At 48.7% G+C, this 23,984-nt stretch overlaps 1 protein-coding gene across 1 annotated transcript in view; it reads left to right on the top strand.

Annotated features, from left to right (window-relative positions):
• Positions 1 to 23,984, top strand: part of CACNA1C (calcium voltage-gated channel subunit alpha1 C) — a 348,304-nt gene that overhangs the window by 251,656 nt on the left and 72,664 nt on the right. The window contains exons 12-20 of the mRNA XM_075342990.1: positions 111 to 183; positions 420 to 552; positions 10,042 to 10,171; positions 18,542 to 18,601; positions 18,722 to 18,781; positions 19,308 to 19,414; positions 19,510 to 19,597; positions 20,349 to 20,456; positions 20,789 to 20,841. Of these exons, the coding sequence (XP_075199105.1) occupies positions 111 to 183; positions 420 to 552; positions 10,042 to 10,171; positions 18,542 to 18,601; positions 18,722 to 18,781; positions 19,308 to 19,414; positions 19,510 to 19,597; positions 20,349 to 20,456; positions 20,789 to 20,841 (812 nt within the window). The remainder of the gene's footprint in view (positions 1 to 110; positions 184 to 419; positions 553 to 10,041; positions 10,172 to 18,541; positions 18,602 to 18,721; positions 18,782 to 19,307; positions 19,415 to 19,509; positions 19,598 to 20,348; positions 20,457 to 20,788; positions 20,842 to 23,984) is intronic.

The following is a 23,984-nucleotide window of genomic DNA, read 5'->3' as shown; positions in this document are numbered from 1 at the left end:
AGAATGTCTCCGCCCCCGCGGATCCTGCACTAGCATTAGTGCACAGAATGCATCTTCCTCATATATTCTGTGCATTTGCTGAAAACTTTGATGACTTTTGTTGTATATAGATCAATGTGGAGGAACATTCATCTCATGAGAACAATGAGAAATCTCTGTACCCCAGCAGCAATGAAAACCCAGGTAATGTAACGTCCACGGGTTAAGAATGATCATAGAGCTCAGGGAAAGTCAGAGACATTTTCTGGCTATTAAGAGGGGAATGTCACTGAAAAATGATCTTCTACCACACCACACACACAGTCTCTCAGATAAGAGCCCTCAGCGGTGGAGAAGCGGGAACCCTTCAGTGTAACGTTTCAATACGTATTCAGCTATTTCACGCGTCTCTAAATCATTGTCTTATTGTACTTCCTCAGGAGAAGAGGAAGAAGAAGAACCTGAGATGCCAGTTGGTCCCCGTCCTCGCCCGCTCTCTGAATTGCACATTAAGGAAAAAGCGGCCCCCATGCCGGAAGCCACTGCGTTCTTCATTTTTCGTTCGGATAACAAGTAATGTATTTCTATGTCTGGTCTAACGTCAACTCATCTGTGGAGCAAAAATCTAATGAGTGAGCTGGAATATTGCAGATACATAAATATCTCTTATGGTAGAGAAAGAGCAAAGTGTCTCTAGTGACACAGCGCTGTATTATTGACAGAGATGGCTCTTTTCTCTTAGAGATGGCTCTTTTCTCTTAGAGATGGCTCTTTTCCGATAGAGATGGCTCTTTTCCGATAGAGATGGCTCTTTTCCGATAGAGATGGCTCTTTTCCGATAGAGATGGCTCTTTTCCGATAGAGATGGCTCTTTTCCGATAGAGATGGCTCTTTTCCGATAGAGATGGCTCTTTTCCGGTAGAGATGGCTCTTTTCCGGTAGAGATGGCTCTTTTCCAGTAGAGATGGCTCTTTTCTCTTAGAGATGGCTCTTTTCTGGTAGAGATGGCTCTTTTCTGGTAGAGATGGCTCTTTTCTGGTAGAGATGGCTCTTTTCCGGTAGAGATGGCTCTTTTCCGGTAGAGATGGCTCTTTTTCGGTAGAGATGGCTCTTTTCCGGTAGAGATGGCTCTTTTCCGGTAGAGATGGCTCTTTTCCGGTAGAGATGGCTCTTTTCCGGTAGAGATGGCTCTTTTCCGGTAGAGATGGCTCTTTTCCGGTAGAGATGGCTCTGTTCCGGTAGAGATGGCTCTTTTCCGGTAGAGATGGCTCTTTTCCGGTAGAGATGGCTCTTTTCCGGTACAGATGGCTCTTTTCCGGTACAGATGGCTCTTTTCCGATAGAGATGGCTCTTTTCTCTTAGAGATGGCTCTTTTCTGATAGAGATGGCTCTTTTCTGATAAAGATGGCTCTTTTCTGATAGAGATGGCTCTTTTCTGATAGAGATGTCTCTTTTCCGATAGAGATGGCTCTTTTCCGATACAGATGGCTCTTTTCCGATACAGATGGCTCTTTTCCGATACAGATGGCTCTTTTCCGATAGAGATGGCTCTTTTCCGATAGAGATGGCTCTTTTCCGATAGAGATGGCTCTTTTCCGATAGAGATGGCTCTTTTCCGATAGAGATGGCTCTTTTCCGATAGAGATGGCTCTTTTCCGATAGAGATGGCTCTTTTCCGATAGAGATGGCTATTTTCCGATAGAGATGGCTCTTTTTTGGTAGAGTTGTCTCTTTTCTGGTAGAGTTGCCTCTTTTCTGGTAGAGTTGTCTCTTTTCCAATAGAGATGGCTCTTTTCCGGTAGAGATGGCTCTTTTCCGGTAGAGATGGCTCTTTTCCGGTAGAGATGGCTCTTTTCCGATAGAGATGGCTCTTTTCTCTTAGAGATGGCTCTTTTCTGATAGAGATGGCTCTTTTCTGATAAAGATGGCTCTTTTCTGATAGAGATGGCTCTTTTCTGATAGAGATGTCTCTTTTCCGATAGAGATGGCTCTTTTCCGATACAGATGGCTCTTTTCCGATACAGATGGCTCTTTTCCGATACAGATGGCTCTTTTCCGATAGAGATGGCTCTTTTCCGATAGAGATGGCTCTTTTCCGATAGAGATGGCTCTTTTCCGATAGAGATGGCTCTTTTCCGATAGAGATGGCTCTTTTCCGATAGAGATGGCTCTTTTCCGATAGAGATGGCTATTTTCCGATAGAGATGGCTCTTTTTTGGTAGAGTTGTCTCTTTTCTGGTAGAGTTGCCTCTTTTCTGGTAGAGTTGTCTCTTTTCCAATAGAGATGGCTCTTTTCCGGTAGAGATGGCTCTTTTCCGGTAGAGATGGCTCTTTTCCGGTAGAGATGGCTCTTTTCCGGTACAGATGGCTCTTTTCCGGTACAGATGGCTCTTTTCCGATAGAGATGGCTCTTTTCTCTTAGAGATGGCTCTTTTCTGATAGAGATGGCTCTTTTCTGATAAAGATGGCTCTTTTCTGATAGAGATGGCTCTTTTCTGATAGAGATGTCTCTTTTCCGATAGAGATGGCTCTTTTCCGATACAGATGGCTCTTTTCCGATACAGATGGCTCTTTTCCGATACAGATGGCTCTTTTCCGATAGAGATGGCTCTTTTCCGATAGAGATGGCTCTTTTCCGATAGAGATGGCTCTTTTCCGATAGAGATGGCTCTTTTCCGATAGAGATGGCTATTTTCCGATAGAGATGGCTCTTTTTTGGTAGAGTTGTCTCTTTTCTGGTAGAGTTGCCTCTTTTCTGGTAGAGTTGTCTCTTTTCCAATAGAGATGGCTCTTTTCCGGTAGAGATGGCTTATTTTTGGTACAGATGGCTCTTTTTCTGTAGAGATGGCTCTTTTCTGGTAGAGTTGTCTCTTTTCCGGTAGAGATGGCTCTTTTCCAGTAGAAAATGGGGATTAAAGCAGGTCAATTATACTTACTGAGCTTCCGCTCGGCTGTCACACTGCTTCCGTGTTCGCTCATTAAATCTCATGATTATTCACTGATTTCCCCGCCCACTCTCTGTGACAGTATCTGTGATTGGCTGCCCTCACACTAGCTGTCTGGGTGTCACGTCCCCACCAGAGTCCGCTCCTGCGACTTCTGCTTCTATCACCAGGCGGCGCCGTTTTCCCGCTGTGGATAGTGGTGGTGATAGGGGGGAGTTGGTGCCAGTGGCTCTGGTGGTCGCAGGCTCCACTCATCCACTAGGCTGGGTTTCCCTGGGACCTGCAATACCACTGGCTGACTGTAGATGGCATGTGTCTTCCAGCTGAAGTTACCACAATTCAGCTGCAGCCAATGGGAAACAACCACACCCTTCTAATTCCCCCTCCTGTCTTCTGGTCACTGCCAGAGATAGTTCTGAATTCCTGGTTGCTGCTCTATTCTGTACTGTGATTCCTGTATTTTGACCTCTGCCTGTTCTCTGACTACCCTCCTGCCTGCTGTTTTTGTACCTCGCTACCCGATCCAAATTTGACCTCTGCCTGGTTTTCTGATCACGTCCTTGCCTGCCTGATTTTGTCCCTGATCTGCATTTCCTGCTTTGACCCTGTCTTACTACTACTCCCATCGGACTGCAGCCTACTAGAGGTAGTAATCTCAGGGGCCCTGCGTAATTCCAAATCCCAGGATAGGGGTTAAAGGGTTTCAGGGTTCTCAAGGCCCTGCTTTCCTCTAGCCTGTTACAGCCAGTCTGAGTCTGTGGTTCCAGGCAGGTGTTACACTGGGACCTGAAGTGGAGTATAAAAATAAATATTTGGAAAAAATGCAATAGGGTCCCTTGTATTTTGATACCTTGCACAGATAAAGCAGACAGCTGGAGGCTGCAGCATTAAATTGAGTTTGTATCAAAATACAAGGGACCCATCTGGCTTTTTTAAAATAATTTAAATAAATAACTGTAAAAAAAAAAAAAATGTTCGGTCTCCCCGCAATTTTGTTACCCAGTCAAGATAAAGCAGACAGCTTGGGGCTGATATTCTCAGACTGGGGAGGCCCATGGTTATTTTGGCCCTCCCCAGCCTAAAATTAGAAGCCCACAGTAGCCCCGGAATTGTCACATCTATTAGAGGCGCCAATTCTGGCGCTTTACTTGGCTCATACTGATTGCCCTGGAGTGGAGTATATGGGATCGATGAGAGGTGTGATTTGACAAACATTAACTGCTGTCATCAAGTCCAAGGTTATTAATGAGTATGAGTCTATGAGGCACCCCCATTACTAATTGTATAAGTAAAAAGAAGTAAACACAAAACACAGATAAAAATCCTTTATTTACAAAAAAACCCAAACAATTTATTAACCCCCAAAAGACCCCTGCAGGTCTGACGTAATCCACAGGAACAACATCCCATGATGATCCTAACCCTGCTACACCTGAGGTCGCAGTGCGCGGTCACATTAGAAAATTCAATTAAGTACTACGGCATCAGGGACACGCTGACGGAGCCGCAGCTGAGAGTGGTGACATTAGTGAGTTCACCTGAGGTCACAGCTGTCAGTTCCCACGGAACCCCAGCTGTGATCTCAGGTGAACTAAGTGAACAGAGGGAACTCAACTCAGGTGAACTCTATGAACTCACCTGAGGTGAACTCAATGCTGAAATACTGGCGTAGGCTTTGTGAGCACATTGAGTATTTGGTTGTAGAAAATCTGCATCTCCTGGCAGAAAAATGCATTAAAAATGTGGTGCGGTTTTGACACGTTTTGGTGCATTTTTTTGCCAGGAGATGCAGATTTGGTGCAGAAATGTCTGCAACCAAATACTTAAAAGGAACTTGTCACCATTTTTTTCAGAATTGAACCAAAAGTATCTCCTTCTGCGGTTCCTGGGCTGCATTCTATGAAGGTGCACCTTGTTCCCCGACTCCCCTTGCAGACCCCAGAAATACCTTTATAAAATCTGCCGCCACGTATGTAAATTAACCGTTGTGGTTACATGGGCATCCTTTTCGTGAGCGGATGAGCGTCCTTTTCTTCAGCTCCTGTCTTTCCTTCTGCCGTTGTTCGCCGTCCTCCTTTCATGATTGACGTGGGTGATGTCTCCCTCGTCATCCAAGTTGTTCTGCAAAATCTCGCGCCTGTGCAGAGTCATTCCCGGCTCGTGCAGGCGCAGTTCGCTCTGCCCCATTGCGGGCAGAGCCAAAAACATAGGTGCGCTTGCACGAGCTGGTGAGGTCAATTTACATACGTGGCGGCAGATTTTATAAAGGTATTTCTAGGGTCTCCAAAGGGAGTCAGGGAACAAGGTGCACCTTCATAGAATGCAGCCCATGAGCTGCAGAAGGTGATACTTTTGGTTCAATACTGAAAAAACGGGTGACCGGTTCCCATTAACATGCCCACATAGACTAATCCAGTAATCCGGCATTAAGTTCAATGAGTTCATCTGAGGTCACAGATGGAGTTCCCACCATACCCAGCTGTGACCTCAGGTGAACTCACCTCAGGTGAACTTATTAGAGTCAACTCAGGTGAGCCCATTGAACTCAATGCCGGAGTACCGACTTAGACTATGTTCTCACATTGATCATTTGATTGCATACATTTCTACACCAAACCTGCATCTTCTGGCAGAAAAACATCTAAAAAACGCATCGCTTTAGAAATCTGCAACATATCTCTGCACCAAATCTGCATCTCCTGGCAGAAAAACTCATTAAAACCGCATCACGTTTCTGATGCGTTTTTCTGCTAGGAGATGCAGACTTTCTGCAACCAAATACTCAACGTGCGCACATAACTTAAGTTGGTAATCCGCAGTGAGTTCACCTCAGGTACGTTTATAGAGTTCACCTGAGGTGAGTTCATTGAGGTCACCTGAGGTCACAGCTGGGGTACCATGGTAACCAATAGCTGTGACCTCAGGTGAACTCACTGACATCACCGCTCTCACAGCTATGGGTCTGTCAGTTTGTCCCTGACGCTGCAGTGCTTGGTTGCATTTTTTAATGTGACCGCACACTGCGACCTCAGATGTAGCAAAGCCAGGATCATCGTGAGACATCGTGGTGTGGATTACGTTGGACCTGCAGGGGTGTTTTGAGGGTTAATAAATTGGAGCAAGAGGGTGTTTGTTTTTTAAATAATGGATTTTTATCTGTGTTTTGTGTTTATTTCTTTTTACTTACACGATTAGTAATGGAGGGTCTCATAGACCCCTACCCATTGCTGACTTTGGGCTTGATGACAGCTGTGATTTTTTGACAAATTACAAGTGTCCTTAACATCTTATATTACCTCGATTGCCACCACTCCAGGGAAATCGGGATGAGCCACGTATAGCGTCAAGATTGGCGAATCTATTCGGTGCGCCATTCCTGGGGCGACGGCACGCTATTTTTAGGCTGGGGAGGGCCCAATAGCCATGATCCTCCCCAGCCTGAGAATACCAACCCCCAGCTGTCTGCTTTATCTTGGCTTGGTATCAAAATTGGGGTGGCAGGACCACATACTGTATTTTAAAATTATTAATTTAAATAATTTCAAAAAAACCACCTGGGGTACCTTGTATGTTGATACACAACCAAAATAACGCACACAGCTGGGTGCTGAAGCCTCCAGCTGTCTGCTTTAGTTAGGCTGGGTATCAAAATACGGAGGACCCTATGTCAATTTTCCAATTATTTACTTATTTTTACACTCCACTTTGGGGACCTAGATAGCTAGTGTTAGGGCAACTAATCATAGACGACACGTCGGCAGTCTGACTGCAACCAATCACAGATGCTGTGAGGGTGGGTGGGGAAGTAGAGATTATTCATGAGATTTAATAAGTGAATCCAGAAACTATGTGACAACCGTGCGGAAACTCAGTTTGTATAATTGTCCTGCTTTAATTGCCATTTTGCATCCTTGTTCCTTTTTTTCCCACTTTTATCCAAGTGGCTGAATCCAAACAGTAACACAGACTTCCCTGAGACGTCCGTGATCGTAGTCCGTGATCACAGGCAGTGCAGGGCCACTAGGTGTCTGGTACGGACCCTGAAATTTACGGTTCAGGTTCACCCATTACCAGCCAGGAGAACTGATTTGAATGTAAACGAAGTATAATTTGCTAAAAAAAAAAATCATTAAGAAAACGAGTTTAGGTGTCGTTTGTTATATTATGGACTTTAGGCAGCTCCTGGGGACAGCTACAATTTGACTACCTTAAAGGTTTGGGATATATACGGTATAATAAACACAGCCATTTATTTTGACATACAGTGGGGGAAAATAAAGTCTAGTCAGCTACCAGTTTTCTGTAAGTCTTCATAAGGTTGGCACACAGTGTTGGTGATATGTTGGCCCATTCCTTCATGCAGATCTCTAAAGCAGTGATGTTTTGGGCCTGTCGCTTGGCAACACAGACTTTCAACTGCCTCCAAAGGTTTTCTATGGGGTTGAGATCTGGAGACTGGCTAGGCCACTCCAGGACCTTCATATGGTTCTTACGAAGCCACTACTTCGTTACCCTGGTGGTGTGCTTGGGATCATTATCATGCTGAAAGCCACGTTTCATCTTTAACGCCCCTGCTGATGGAAAGAGGTTTGCACTAAAAATTTCACGATACATGGCCTCATTCATTCTTTCATGTACATGAATCAGTCTTCCTGGTCCCTTTGCAGAGAAACAGGCCCAAAGCATATTGTTGCCACCCCCATGCTTCACAGTAGGTATGATGTTCTTTAGCTGCAACTCAGCATTCTGTCTCCTCCAAACACGACGAGTTATGTTTCTACCAAACATTTCTACTTTGGTTTCATCATATGACATTTTCCAATACTCTTCTGGATAATCCAAGTGCTCTTTAGCAAACTTCAGATGAGCCCGCACGTGTACTTGCTTAAGCAAGGAAACATGTCTGGCACTGCAAGATATGAGTTCCTGGTGGCGTAGTGTGTTACTGATGGTAGGCTTTGTTACGGTGGTCCCAGCTCTATGCAGGTCATTCACTAGGTCCCCCGTGTGGTTCTAGGATTTTTACTCACCATTCTTGTGATCATTTTGAGCCCACGGGGTGTGATCTTGCTTGGAGCCCTGGATCGAGGGAGATTATCAGTGGTCTTGTATGTCTTCCATTTTCTTATTATTGCTCCCACAGTTGATTTGATCACACCAAGCTGCTTGCCTATTGCAGATTCAGTCTTCCCAGCCTGGTGCAGGGCTACAATTTTGTTTCTGGTGTTCTTTGACAGCTCTTTGGTCTTCACCATAGTGGAGTTTGGAGTGTGACTGTTTGAGGTTTTGGACAGGTGTCTTTTATACTGATAACACGTTCAAACAGGAGCCATTACTACAGGTAATGAGTGGAGGACAGAGGAGCCTCTTATAGAAGAAGTTACAGGTCTGTGAGAGACAGAAATCTTGCATGTTTTTAGGTGACTAAATACTTATTTTCCACCATAATTTGCAAATAAAGTCTTGCAAAATCAGAGAAGGTGATTTTCTGGATTTGCTTTCTCATTTTGCCTCTTATAGTTGTGCTCTATCTATGATGTCACTTAAAGGCCTCTCTCATCTTTTTAAGTGGGAGAACTTGCACAATTGGGGGCTGACTAAATACTTTTTTTCCTCACTGTACATCTGGCCTAATGTCATTCTCATTTGTTGAGGAAAATGTAATGAGTGAGCTGGAATTTTGCAGATAAATATATATTTCTTATGGTAGAGAAACAGCAAAGTATCTCTAGTGACACAGTGCTGTATCAGAGATTGCTCTTTTTCGGTAGCGATAGCTTTTTTTTTTAATGGTATAGATGGCTCTTTGCTTGTATAGGTGACTTTTTGCCAGCAGAGATGACTCTATGCTGTTTGAGATGGCTCTTTGCCATAAGAAATGGCTGGTACACGTGGCCTTTTGCCGGTTGAGCTGACTCTTTGCCACTTGAGATTACTCTTTACCATTCAAGATGGCTCTTTGTCAGTCGAATTGGCTCTTTGCCGGTAGAGATGGCTTTGTGTCGGTAGACTTGGTTCTTTGTCAGTAGAGATGGCTTTGTGTCGGTAGACATGGTTCTTTGCCGGTAAAGATAGCTTTGGGTTGGTAGACATGGTTCTTTGCCGGTAGAGATGGCTTTGTGTCGGTAGACATGGTTCTTTGCCGGTAAAGATAGCTTTGGGTTGGTAAACATGGTTCTTTGCTGGTAGAGATGGCTTTGGGTTGGTAGACATGGTTCTTTGCCGGTAGAGATGGCTTTGGGTTGGTAGACATGGTTCTTTGCCGGTAGAGATGGCTTTGGGTTGGTAGACATGGTTCTTTGCCAATAGAGATGGCTTTGGGTTGGTAGACATGGTTCTTTGCCGGTAGAGATGGCTTTGGGTTGGTAGACATGGTTCTTTGCCGGTAGAGATGGCTTTGGGTTGGTAGACATGGTTCTTTGCCGGTAGAGATGGCTTTGGGTTGGTAGACATGGTTCATTGCCGGTAGAGATGGCTTTGGGTTGGTAGACATGGTTCTTTGCCGGTAGAGATGGCTTTGGGTTGGTAGACATGGTTCTTTGCCGATAGAGATGGCTTTGGGTTGGTAGACATGGTTCTTTGCGGGTAGAGATGGCTTTGGGTTGGTAGACATGGTTCTTTGCCAGGAGAGATGGTTGGTTGCTGATAAAGATGTCTCTTTTGAAAACAGTTTTTTTTGGGACTCTGCTGGATATTTAGGATAGAGCTGGTTCTTTGGGGTAGAACTAGTGCTTTTGGATAAAGCTGCATCCTTGAAGAAGAGCTGGATCTTTACCGATCTTTTAGTTTGGGATGGAGCCAGATGTTTGGGATGGAGCCGGATGTTTCTCCAGAAGAGCTGGATTTTTGGGATCTAGCTATATCTTCAGCATAGAAGCTAGAACTTTAGGACGGAGCTTGTGACATTTCTATCTTGCTCCATATGGTGACTGCTGTGACTTTGCTTTTGTTGTACTTCTTCCACCTCCGGGAATTGGGTCAGCTCCTTCAATCCTTGTTAATTAGTCCATGGTCCTTCATGATCAGTAAACTCAAGGGAACGGCTCAGCTCAGATATTTTTTTTTCTTTGGGAGATGCTGTTTCCATTTTAACCTTCTGTCTCCTTTCTGTTCCCAGGTTCCGACTCCATTGTCACAGAATTGTGAACAATAACATCTTCACCAACCTCATCCTCTTCTTCATCCTCCTGAGCAGTATCTCATTGGCCGCAGAAGACCCCGTACGACACACTTCCTTCAGGAATCAAGTATGCACAATGTCTCCTCTTGTGCGGGGTATGGGAGATCCAACCTGACCCCTCTCGCCCCATCACCTCACCCGGAAGGTTCTGCCTGTGCTGAGAGATTTCTCTTTTATATTTTATTACAAAGCTAAACTGGAAACATCTGGTAGATTTGCTCCACTCCTGGGTGGACGAGTGTGCGGCATTAACGCTTCAGTACTGTACTGCTCACATGTGCAAGCCGTAGTGAACCCGCCGGGCCGCAGTATTGGTTCACCTCAGGGATGTGACTAGGCGCACACCGGGTTTTCACCAGAGCCTTTGATGGTGAGGAGACACAGTACTGCAAAAGCTGGCCCCAGGGGTAGGGGTACAGATATAGCCAAGATGGCTGATACAGACTGGATGGCAGGGACCAGCAGGTATGGAGGTTATGGCGGATACGGCAGGTGTAGCTGGAACGACAGGTACTGACTGGTGCAGTGGACACAGCTGGTACAGCAGGCACGGCCGGTATGGATAGATGCAGCAGCAGGTATGGCAGGTACTAAGAAAAAGACAGGAGTAAGTAACGCAGCAGCAGCACACAAGTAAAGGACCCAAACAACTAGCGATATGTCTCTAAGGATAGACCACGTTGCCCAGGCACCTCCCATGAGGGGAGGATGCCTTAAAAATCTAGGCCATAGGCTGAGAAACACTTCAGGGTTAGGGCGCACTGGCCCTTTAAGAAAAGGTGCATTTGCATGCTCTAAGTGTGCTCCTAGGAGGCCTGGGTGGCATGATCAGGCCCTGGGAGCCAGCAACAGAGACCGGGGACACAATCAGGGCCGGCTCCAGGTTTTTGTGGGTCCCGGGCGGAAGAGTCCCAGTGGGCCCCATAAACACGCAGACACACACACATACACAGATACGTACATATACATATTTAAAGACAAACTCACAAAATACATATAAACAGACAAATCTATACAGTCATATACACTGACATACATAGATACACATCATACATGCCTACAGACAGACACACACAGCTCTGCTGCATACAGACACACACACTGCTCTGCTGCATACATAGAGACACACACTGCTCTGCTGCATACATACGGACACACACACACTGCTGCTGAATACATACATACAGACACACACATACTGCTCTGCTGCATACATACATACAGACACAGCTCTGCTGCATACATAGAGACACACACACACAGCTCTGCTGCATACATACAGACACACACACAGCTCTGCTGCATACATACAGACACACACACAGCTCTGCTGCATACATACATACACACTCACTCACACTGCTCTGGCGGCTTTTCCTCTTTTGAAAAAGCCGTCCGCCCATTATTCAATCTCGTATTCACTGCTTCCCCCGCCCACCGGCGCCTATGATTGGTTGCAGTCAAACCCGCCCCCACGCTGAGTTACAGCTGTCTCACTGCAACCAATCACAGCCGCCGGTGGGCGGGTCTATATCGTGCAGTACAATAAATAAATAAATAATTTAAAAAAAACGGCGTGCGGTTCCCCCCAATTTTGATACCAGCCAAGGTAAAGCCATACGGCTGAAGGCTGGTATTCTCAGGATGGGGAGCCTCACGTTATGGGGAGCCCCCCAGCCTAAAAATATCAGCCGCCCAGAATTGCCGTATCCATTAGATGCGACAGTCCCGGGACTCAACCCGGCTCATCCCAAATTGCCCTGGTGCGGTGGCAATCGAGGTAATAAGGAGTTCATGGCAGCAGCCCATAGCTGCTACTAAGTCCTGAGTTAACCATGGCAGGCGTCTCCCTGAGATACCTTCCATGATTAATCTGTAAGTGAAAGTAAATAAACACATACACCCGAAAAAATCCTTTATTTGGAATAAAAGACAAAAAAAACCACCCTCTTTCACCACTTTATTAAAATCCCCAAATACCCCTCCAGGTCCGGCGTAATCCACACGAGGTCCCGCATCCAGCTCTGCTACATGAAGCTGACAGGAGCGGCAGTAGAACACCGCCGCTCCTGTGAGCTCCACGCAGCAACTGAAGTGAATCACTGAGGTAATGCCGGTGTGTGTGTGTGTGTGTGCGGTGATGATGGGTGCGGTAGTGCCAGTGTGTGTGCGGTGAAGATGTGGGCGGTAATGTCGGCATGTGTGCGATAATGTCGGCATGTGTGCGGTAATGTCGGGAGGTGTGCGGTGATGTCGGGAGGTGTGCGGTAATGTCGGGAGGTGTGCGGTAATGTCGGGAGGTGTGCGGTGACGTCGGGATGTGTGCGGTGACGTCGGGATGTGTGCGGTGACGTCGGGATGTGTGCGGTGACGTCGGGATGTGTGCGGTGACGTCGGGATGTGTGCGGTGACGTCGGGATGTGTGCGGTGACGTCGGGATGTGTGCGGTGACGTCGGGATGTGTGCGGTGACGTCGGGATGTGTGCGGTGACGTCGGGATGTGTGCGGTGACGTCGGGATGTGTGCGGTGACGTCGGGATTTGTGCGGTGACGTCGGGAGGTGTGCGGTGACGTCGGGAGGTGTGCGGTGACGTCGGGAGGTGTGCGGTGACGTCGGGAGGTGTGCGGTGATGTCGGGAGGTGTGCGGTGATGTCGGGATGTGTGCGGTGATGTCGGGATGTGTGCGGTGATGTCGGCAGGTGTGCGGTGATGTTGGGATGTGTGCGGTGATGTTGGGATGTGTGCGGTGATGTCGGGAGATGTGCGGTGATGTCGGGAGGTGTGCGGTGATGTCGGGAGGTGTGCGGTGATGTCGGGATGTGTGCGGTGATGTCGGGATGTGTTCGGTGATGTCGGGATGTGTGCGGTGATGTCGGGAGGTGTGCGGTGATGTCGGGATATGTGCGGTGATGTCGGGATGTGTGCGGTGATGTCGGGAGGTGTGCGGTGATGTCGGGATGTGTGCGGTGATGTCGGGAGGTGTGCGGTGATGTTGGGATGTGTGCGGTGATGTCGGGAGGTGTGCGGTGATGTCGGGATGTGTGCGGTGATGTCGGGATGTGTGCGGTGATGTCGGGATGTGTGCGGTGATGTCGGGATGTGTGCGGTGATGTCGGGATGTGTGCGGTGATGTCGGGATGTGTGCGGTGATGTCGGGAGGTGTGCGGTGATGTCGGGATGTGTGCGGTGATGTCGGGAGGTGTGCGGTGATGTCGGGATGTGTGCGGTGATGTCGGGAGGTGTGCGGTGATGTCGGGATGTGTGCGGTGATGTCGGGATGTGTGCGGTGATGTCGGGATGTGTGCGGTGACGTCGGGATGTGTGCGGTGACGTCGGGATGTGTGCGGTGACGTCGGGATGTGTGCGGTGACGTCGGGATTTGTGCGGTGACGTCGGGAGGTGTGCGGTGACGTCGGGAGGTGTGCGGTGACGTCGGGATGTGTGCGGTGATGTCGGGAGGTGTGCGGTGATGTCGGGATGTGTGCGGTGATGTCGGCAGGTGTGCGGTGATGTTGGGATGTGTGCGGTGATGTCGGGAGGTGTGCGGTGATGTCGGGAGATGTGCGGTGATGTCGGGAGGTGTGCGGTGATGTCGGGATGTGTGCGGTGATGTCGGGATGTGTGCGGTGATGTCGGGATGTGTGCGGTGATGTCGGGAGGTGTGCGGTGATGTCGGGATATGTGCGGTGATGTCGGGATGTGTGCGGTGATGTCGGGAGGTGTGCGGTGATGTCGGGATGTGTGCGGTGATGTCGGGATGTGTGCGGTGATGTCGGGAGGTGTGCGGTGATGTTGGGATGTGTGCGGTGATGTCGGGAGGTGTGCGGTGATGTCGGGAGGTGTGCGGTGATGTCGGGAGGTGTGCGGTGATGTCGGGATGTGTGCGGTGATGTCGGGAGGTGTGCGGTGATGTCGGGAGGTGTGCGGTGATGTCGGGATATGTGCGGTGATGTCGGGAGGTGTGCGGTGATGTCGGGATGTGTGCGGTGATGTCGGGATGTGTGCGGTGATGTCGGGATGTGTGCGGTGATGATGAGGGCTTTCTCTCTTGGCTAAAGAAAACTTATTTCACTAGAATCCGTTGCCTTTATTATCACACTTTTTGCAACGCAAGTGTGAAACTAGCTAAGGACGGCAGCCACAGTTTCCTGCCGAGGACTGTGGTCCCCGGAACTCGGCCTGGGGGCAGCAGAACTGAAGGAGAGTGGGCAGGGCCCGGGGGCAGCTGAAGTGACGAGGCCGAGTGGGCCCCCCAGCTCTCCAGGACCCCGGCATTTGCCCGGGTATGCCGGGTGCTGACGCCGGCCCTGGACACAATAGCCACCACTGAGTGGCTTGGAGGGTGTGTGCCGGATTCCCTACCGTGGATAGTGCGAGGACACTGGTAAAGGTGTTACAGGAGCCCCCTCCTTATGCCCCCCCTCCTTTCCCAGGAATCTCTTCAGGAGGAGAAAGGCATTAATATTTTCCTTGGGCTCCCATGATCTCTCCTCAAGACCAAAACCCATCCAGTCCATGAAAAGGGTTTTACCTTGTACCCTTTTTACGGCAAGGGTGGATTTTACCTCAAAGATGTCATCAGCAATGACTGGTGGAGACAAGGTACCAGGATTCTTGAAGTAGCAGCTCAGGACGACAGGTTTGAGGAGAGACACATGGAATGAGTTGGGGATCTGGAAGGAGACCAGAAGCTTCAGTTTGTAGGACACTGCATTGATCTGCTGGAGCACCTTGAAGGGACCAATAAAATGAGTCTCAGCTTGTAGGACGACATCTTGAAATGGATGTATTTAGAAGAGACTCATACCTTGTCACCAGGCTGGAACGAGGGAGGATCTAGACGTCTCTTATCTGCATGCCTTTTCATTTCGATGGAGGACTGCTCCAGGGAGGACTTTGTCTCCTCCCAAATATCGGAGAATCTCTTGACGAGAGAATCAGCTGCAGGGTTTCCAGAGGAGATAGCCACAGGGAACGGGATTTTTGGCTGCTGTCCATACACTATATGGAACAGAAAGTTAGTAGAGGACTCCTGATTATTGTAGGAGAACTCCTCCCATGAATGAAGCTTGATCCATTCGTTGTGGTGTTCGTTAACGAAATGGCACAAGAAATTTGTCACGATCTGTTTGACTTGCTCCACTTGGCTGTTGGATGGTAGGCCAACGAGAAGTCCAGCGTGACATCCAATAGCTTATAGGTAACCCTCCACAACTGAAATGTGAACTGGACGCCTCTATCGGACAGAGTGTGGAGAGGTTAACCGTGCAGGCGGAAAATGTGTTGAATTAAGTACTCGGAAAGCACTTGGGGTAGAAGGTGAACCAGACAGAGGAGTGAAATGGGCCATTTTAGCGAACCTGTCCACCACTACTCAGATGACAGAGCAACCAGAGGACCTCGACAGGTGGCTGATGAAGTCCATCGATATGTGCTGCCAAGGAGCAGACGGTACTGGTAAGGGAAGTAACTGCCCAGAAGAATGCTTCTTAGGGGTCCTGTTGCAAGCACACGAGGGACAGGCTAAGACAAACTCCACGATCTCTTGGCGTTGACCACCATTAGAGCTGATAAATTAGCTGAGTAGTCTTCTTCAGCAGCACACGGATAAGGGACCGGAACAACTAGCAAAGCATCTCTAAGGTTAGACCACGTTGCCCAGGCACCTCCTAAAAGCTTGAGGATGCCTTAAATACCTACTACCTATCAGTCATAGGCTGAGAGGCACTTCTGGGTTACGACATGCAGCCCTAAGTGTGCTCCCAGGAGGGTTATGCAGCATGCCCAGACAATGGGAGTCGGGGACACACAAGCCACGGTTGAGTGGGTAGGAGGGTGAGTGTGCTGACGTCCCCGTTGAGGTAAGGGAGCAGGACAGTGTGGAGACGCCAGTAACGGTGTTAGGCCGGGGCCACACGGGGACTAATGCGATCCTCGCATGACACTCGGCTCATGCTGGCAGCACAGCCAGCGCTGAGGAGAGGAGGGCCGGCGCTGCAGAGGAGAGGGAGGGATTTACAGTCATATGAAAAAGTTTGGGCACCCCTATTAATGTTAACCTTTTTTCTTTATAACAATTTGGGTTTTTGCTATTTCAGTGTCATATATCTAATAACTGATGGACTGAGTAATATTTCTGGATTGAAATGAGGTTTATTGTACTAACAGAAAAGGTGCAATCCGCATTTAAACAAAATTTGACCAGTGCAAAAGTATGGGCACCCTTATCAATTTCTTGATTTGAACACTCCTAACTACTTTTTACTGACTTACTAAAGCACTAAATTCATTTTGTAACCTCATTGAGCTTTGACCTTCATAGGCAGGTGTATCCAATCATGAGAAAAGGTATTTAAGGTGGCCACTTGCAAGTTGCTCTCCTACTTGAATCTCCTATGAAGAGTGGCATCATGGGCTCCTCAAAACAACTCTCAAATGATCTGAAAACAAAGATTATTCAACATAGTTGTTCAGGGGAAGGTACAAAAAGATGTCTCAGAGATTTAACCTGTCAGTTTCCACTGTGAGGAACATAGTAAGGAAATGGAAGAACACAGGTACAGTTCTTGTTAAGCCCAGAAGTGGCAGGCCAAGAAAAATATCAGAAAGGCAGAGAAGAGGAATGGTGAGAACAGTCAAGGACAATCCACAGACCACCTCCAAAGACCTGCAGCATCATCTTGCTGCAGATGGTGTCAATGTGCATTGGTCAACAATACAGCGCACGTTGCACAAGGAGAAGCTGTATGGGAGAGTGATGTGAAAGAAGCCGTTTCTGCAGCACGCCACAAACAGAGTCGCCTGAGGTATGCAAAAGCACATTTGGACAAGCCAGTTACATTTTGGAAGAAGGTCCTGTGGACTGATGAAACAAAGATTGAGTTGTTTGGTCATACAAAAAGGCGTTATGCATGGAGGCAAAAAAACACGGCATTCCAAGAAAAGCACTTGCTACCCACAGTAACATTTGGTGGAGGTTCCATCATGCTTTGGGGCTGTGTGGCCAATGCCGGCACCGGGAATCTTGTTACAGTTGAGGATCGCATGGATTCAACTCAGTATCAGCAGATTCTTGACAATAATGTGCAAGAATCAGTGATGAAGTTGAAGTTACGCAGGGGATGGATATTTCAGCAAGACAATGATCCAAAATACCGCTCCAAATCTACTCAGGCATTCATGCAGAGGGACAATTACAATGTTCTGGAATGGCCATCCCAGTCCCCAGACCTGAATATCATTGAACATCTGTGGGATGATGTGAAGCGGCTGTCCATGCTCGAGACCATCAAACTTAACTGAACTGGAATTGTTTTGTAAACAGGAATGGTCAAATCTACCTTCATCCAGGATCCAGGAACTCATTAAAAGCTACAGGAAGCGACTAGAGGCTGTGATTTCTGCAAAAGGAGGATCTACAAAATATTAATGCAAGTTTATGTTGAGGTGCCCATACTTTTGCACCGGTCAAATTTTGTTTAAATGCGGATTGCACATTTTCTGTTAGTACAATAAACCTCATTTCAATCCAGAAATATTACTCAGTCCATCAGTTATTAGAGATATGAAACTGAAATAGCTGTTGCAAAAAAAACAAATTGTTATAAAGAAAAAAGGTTAACATTAATAGGGGTGCCTAAACTTTTTCATATGACTGTATCTCCCTTTCTCCTCCGTTGCCGGCTATTGCCATTCTCGCACTGCACTCACGGTACACCGGCATTCTGCGAGTGCAGTGCGATCTTTCTCTCGCCCCATAGACTTGAATGGGTGCGAGAGAATGAGTCTCGCATTACACCCGCAGCATGCTGCGATTGTTTTCTCAGTCCAATTGGGGCCGAGAAAATAATCGCTCATGGGCGCTGACACACAGGCTAATATTGGTCCGAGTGGAATGTGATGTTTTATCGCACTCCACTCGCTCCGATTTTCATGCCGTGTGTCTTAGGCCTAATAGTGAGTGTTAACCCCTTACTGACTGCTATTCTCTATCAGCCTATCACTAAGTAGTTACATAGAGAGTACACATGAGAGGAAGCGCCTGTCCTGCACCTTTTGTGGTGGCGCAGAATTGAAAAAGTGCAACAAATTTTGATAACAAGAAATATCTCGTCTTTTGCCATTTTTAAGATTTTTATTTCCACCAGGCCCCCCCCCCCTTTCCCCCATTACAATGTATAATTGTCAATATTCCACACTGTGACAAACCCTCAGCTGTGTGAGCAGGACTGGTTTCCTTTAGCTTTATAATAAGTTGTAAAATGCAGCAGTGGCAGTGCTCATCAGTGACCGTTCATACTACGCTATCCTCATCCATGTCCCTTGCAGTTTTTATTGTTGCCTTTGTCCATTTACATGCTTGTTCTGGTGATTCCCCAGCCCTCTGAGGTTGCCTCGTCCTCCCGGCTCCCCGTTCATCCTCTTTATGTCTTTCAGGTCCTCTTTTATTTTGATATAGTTTTCACCGTCATTTTCACCGTTGAGATTGCGTTGAAGGTAACGGAGCCCCTGGCCGCGTCGTCGTCCGCTCCATCTCTGCTCCGCACTAACACATCGCTGCCCCCTGTCTGCCGCTCTCTGCACCTGCAGTAACCACTCTCTTGCTCTGTCTTTCAGATTCTAGGAAACGCTGATTACGTTTTCACTAGCATTTTCACTTTAGAAATCATCCTTAAGGTAAACGGCAAAAAAAACAACAAAAAACGTAAACATAGTCTGTAGGGTCTGCGGCCTGATTACCTACCTTAAAGGTAGTGTGGGGCCACGACATATAGGAATATGCGGTGCGGCCTGTTGAGCCGCTCTATACGCGCATGTTCACATAGAGTCATGGGTCCCAATAATTGTGGAGGATTCTCTTAAAAGTGCAAACCAGACCTAGTGACCCCAGGGCACCCTAACCCCATCAGTAAGCATTCGCCCTTCGTCAGGACGCAGACTCTACCTCTTTGCATGGTGTCACGCGTTTGCATGGTAGAAGCTGCTCTGGTTTGCGGTCAGCTGTGAGCTATAAACGTGAGGATCAGCCATAACATCCAGGACTCTTCACCGATCTTCTGGAGTCCGGGTCTTGCTTTCTGGTTATGGCGGCTCAGTGTGTGTCTGTGTGGCTGCACTTGCTCATTATAAGGCAGCGCTGCATGCGTGCACGCCACCCATCACGGTACGTCCGCTCACATACCTTGTGCGTCTTGGCTTTTAGATGACGGCGTACGGGGCCTTCCTACACAAGGGATCCTTCTGCAGGAATTATTTTAATATTCTGGACCTACTGGTGGTCAGCGTCTCCCTCATCTCATTCGGCATACAGTAAGTGAGCCCCCCGAGTGGAGGCTTGATGTCTGACCCTCGCCCGCTCTCTTCGGCTTGGACCCTATTACACATCTTCTCTTCTCATGTCCTAGGTCAAGCGCTATCAACGTGGTGAAGATATTGCGGGTTCTGCGAGTTCTGCGACCCCTCAGGGCTATTAACAGAGCAAAAGGCCTCAAGGTTGGTGACAATGATATGTCTTTGGGTGCAGGAGCTGCTCTCTGCCCCTCACATATTGGGGCCCCCCGTTAGGTCACAAAAGACCTCTGAGAGGCATCTCCAATAATTATTTTTTTTATTCATCTGATTTCCCCTGTAACTGGAATATTAGTCCCTAGTTATAGTGGAAATGCAGCCTCCTGATTGACCCAGCATCTTCTGCTCCCCCCTAGACCTAGTGATCACATGACCACCGCATCAGGAGCAGAAAGTGCAATATTGCATGTTACTGCTGCATACACAGCCCTTGTTCACCGCTGAGTATACAGTAATCAGGAAGACAGAGACAGTTATAAACCATCTCTGCCTTCTCTATGTGGAGCTCGGCTGTGTCTGACACCGTCTTCTCGCTCCCGCAGCTGCACAATTGCATGCAGCTTCTCTGCTATGCCGTGACATTTCAGAACATCACTGCAGAGTTGAATGAAGACCCCCCTGGACATTTAAAGTCTATGGGTGGTTGTTAATACTTGTGTTTTACAGAAAACACTGACTTTAATTTATTTGGACCCGATGCTCTGAGAGCAGCATGGTCGCTCATCGGGCTGATAGACTTACAATTACAGTGAGGAGAAAGGTTGGAATTAGGCCCCCTATTTTAGTGATTGTTGGGGCCCCCAGCGGACAGACTTCTATCCAGTGATGGTTGCATATTCGGATAGTAGCATGTGAGCAGTGGATAACCGCCCTGCACCTTCCCTGTCCTCCGCAGCACGTGGTCCAGTGCGTCTTCGTGGCCATTCGCACCATCGGTAACATCGTGATTGTGACGACTCTGCTGCAGTTTATGTTCGCCTGTATCGGGGTGCAGCTGTTCAAGGTGAGCGGCAACACAAAGACCAGGGGTCTTCTTTAGTGCCATTAGTTTTGCTCTGGTCTGGAGTGAGCGGTATCCTCACCACATGCTGAGAAACACTTGGGGTCATGTCCTGCTGATCAGTTATATGAGAGGCGGGGCTTTATTGGTGGGTGGGGCTTATATCCTGCAGTAGACAAAGCTGGGGGGAGGCTCCTGCTGCAAGTGGGAGGAGAGACATGAAGATTTCCTGATATTTCTCTGTTTTACATGTAATATGGGACAAAGTAGGGTCAAAGGAAAGACGGCACTGTGGGAGTATTAATCACTGATAACGCTCCAATCTGTGATTTCAGGGGAAGCTGTACAGCTGCTCCGACAGCTCGAAGATTACAGAGGCCGAGTGCAAGTACGTTGTGTGTCCGAAATGTTATGTTTTCTGAATGTATTCTTACTGTGAGTGAAGTGGAGCATTCTTCTTTACATCCAGAGACTGAAATCTGTTTTTACCTATTACTTCTCACAGCTGAGAGTTTGTTACATTTGAATCTAGGCTAAACAGTCCTCTGTGAGCAAAGCAGCCAGCATTGCATTGTAACGCACTATCAGCTGTGCCTGGGCCCTTAGTAACAGTTTTGAACATCAGGGCACTGAGATGGGACCACTTTTCTTTACCTCTTCAATGACACAGTCAGTAGCTACCAGTAGCTGGGTGGCACGGTGGCTCAGTGGTTAGCACTGCAGTCTTGCAGCACTGGGGTCCTGGGTTCGAATCCCACCAAGGACAACATCTGAAAGGAGTTTGTATGTTCTCCCCGTGTTTGCGTGCCCCACAATGTATTCATGGGGTGAACATTGCTCTCCTCAAAGGCTGCTTTCACACCTCCGGTTTTTCCTGTGCGGCACAATCCGGCGCTTTGCAGAAAAAACGCAACTGTTTTTTATTGCCGCCGGTTGCGTTTTTTTGCATAGACTTACATTAGTGCCGTATTGTGCCGCATGGGCTTGCTTTTCGTCCGGTTTTTGCCAATTTAGCCAATGCGGCGGCCGGATGGAACGTTGCCTGGCACGTTTTTTTGTCTGGAAAAAAAAAACGTATCTCGACGCATCCGGCCGATGCAGCGCGATTTGCAATGCATGCCTATGGACGCCACATGCGTTTTCTTCCACTGTGCATGCTCAGTAGCCTGCCGCAAGAGGCAAAAACTGGACGGGCCGCATGTAAAAAACGTATGCAAAGGATGCGGTATTGTCGCCGCATCTGTTGCATAGGTTTTAGTGCCGGATTGGCCGGCTCTGCTAAAACCGGAGGTGTGAAAGCCGCCTTACACTAAAGATGGACTTTCTCATGAGCCGGTCTTCCGGCCGGTTTTGAGCTCATCTTGACCACATCTTTTCCTCTGTTTTAATACCAGGACTCCGCTCAAAACGTCTAACATATGCCAATAAAATGTCAAAGGTTTTCTAAAAGTTCCTCATTACAGGGAGCCGGTCAGGGCGATTTTACTACCCGCACTGTCCTAGCCCCACAGTATAAGGGATATATCTATCTGATTGCCAGCGGTGAGACATCAAGCTTTAAAGGGACTTGGTCACTCCCAAAATGCAAATTAAACTACTTAAATATGTATACACTGGACTGATCCACATAAGAATTATACCTGCAGTGTACATGTTACACACGGAAGATTGACTTTTACTTTGTATGCATATAATCATGGCCGAGGGCTCAGTGCACCGTTACATCGCACAATTTGCATATCCACCACTGTCCCTGATCCTGATTGACGGCACTTGTTTGCCCAGAGCGATCGCTGCCTGAACTCAATCCATGTTCCTGGGTATGTGCACCGACAATGGAGGAGCCCAGCGCCATGTACACAGTGAGTGAGCAGGCACACTCTGGTCCATGCCTCCTCTCTGAAGCCACTTGCTCATTATACATCCACTGAATCAGTGGCTACAGACAGGACCCAGGGATCAGAGTGCAGCTACAGAGAGGACCCAGGGATCAGAGTGCAGCTAGAGACAGGACCCAGGGATCAGAGCGCAGCTACAGACAGGAGCCATGGATCAGAGCGCAGCTACAGACAGGACCCAGGGATCAGAGCGCAGCTACAGACAGGACCCAGGGATCAGAGTGCAGCTACAGAGAGGACCCAGGGATCAGAGCGCAGCTACAGACAGGACCCAGGGATCAGAGCACAGCTACAGACAGGACCCAGGGATCAGAGCGCAGCTACAGACAGGACCCAGGGATCAGAGTGCAGCTACAGACAGGACCCAGGGATCAGAGCGCAGCTACAGACAGGACCCAGGGATCAGAGCACAGCTACAGACAGGACCCAGGGATCAGAGCGCAGCTACAGACAGGACCCAGGGATCAGAGCGCAGCTACAGACAGGACCCAGGGGTCAGAGCGCAGCTACAGACAGGACCCAGGGATCAGAGCGCAGCTACAGAGAGGACCCAGGGATCAGAGCGCAGCTACAGACAGGACCCAGGGGTCAGAGCGCAGCTACAGACAGGACCCAGGGATCAGAGCGCAGCTACAGACAGGACCCAGGGATCAGAGCGCAGCTACAGACAGGACCCAGGGATCAGAGCGCAGCTACAGACAGGACCCAGGGATCAGAGCGCAGCTACAGACAGGACCCAGGGGTCAGAGCGCAGCTACAGACAGGACCCAGGGATCAGAGCGCAGCTACAGACAGGACCCAGGGATCAGAGCGCAGCTACAGACAGGACCCAGGGATCAGAGCGCAGCTACAGAGAGGACCCAGGGATCAGAGCGCAGCTACAGACAGGACCCAGGGATCAGAGCGCAGCTACAGACAGGACCCAGGGATCAGAGCACAGCTACAGACAGGACCCAGGGATCAGAGCGCAGCTACAGACAGGACCCAGGGGTCAGAGCGCAGCTACAGACAGGACCCAGGGATCAGAGCGCAGCTACAGACAGGACCCAGGGATCAGAGCGCAGCTACAGACAGGACCCAGGGATCAGAGCGCAGCTACAGACAGGACCCAGGGATCAGAGCGCAGCTACAGACAGGACCCAGGGATCAGAGCGCAGCTACAGACAGGACCCAGGGATCAGAGCGCAGCTACAGACAGGACCCAGGGGTCAGAGCGCAGCTACAGACAGGACCCAGGGGTCAGAGCGCAGCTACAGACAGGACCCAGGGATCAGAGCGCAGCTACAGAGAGGACCCAGGGGTCAGAGCGCAGCTACAGACAGGACCCAGGGATCAGAGCACAGCTACAGACAGGACCCAGGGATCAGAGCGCAGCTACAGACAGGACCCAGGGATCAGAGCGCAGCTACAGACAGGAACCAGGGATCAGAGTGAGCTACAGACAGGACCCAGGGGTCAGAGCGCAGCTACAGACAGGACCCAGGGATCAGAGCGCAGCTACAGACAGGACCCAGGGATCAGAGCACAGCTACAGACAGGACCCAGGGGTCAGAGCGCAGCTACAGACAGGACCCAGGGATCAGAGCGCAGCTACAGACAGGACCCAGGGATCAGAGTGCAGCTACAGAGAGGA

Source organism: Anomaloglossus baeobatrachus, chromosome 4 (genome assembly GCF_048569485.1).
Source record: "Anomaloglossus baeobatrachus isolate aAnoBae1 chromosome 4, aAnoBae1.hap1, whole genome shotgun sequence".
Classification (NCBI taxonomy): Eukaryota; Metazoa; Chordata; class Amphibia; order Anura; family Aromobatidae; genus Anomaloglossus; species Anomaloglossus baeobatrachus.
This window is presented reverse-complemented; position numbering and strand designations above follow the sequence as displayed.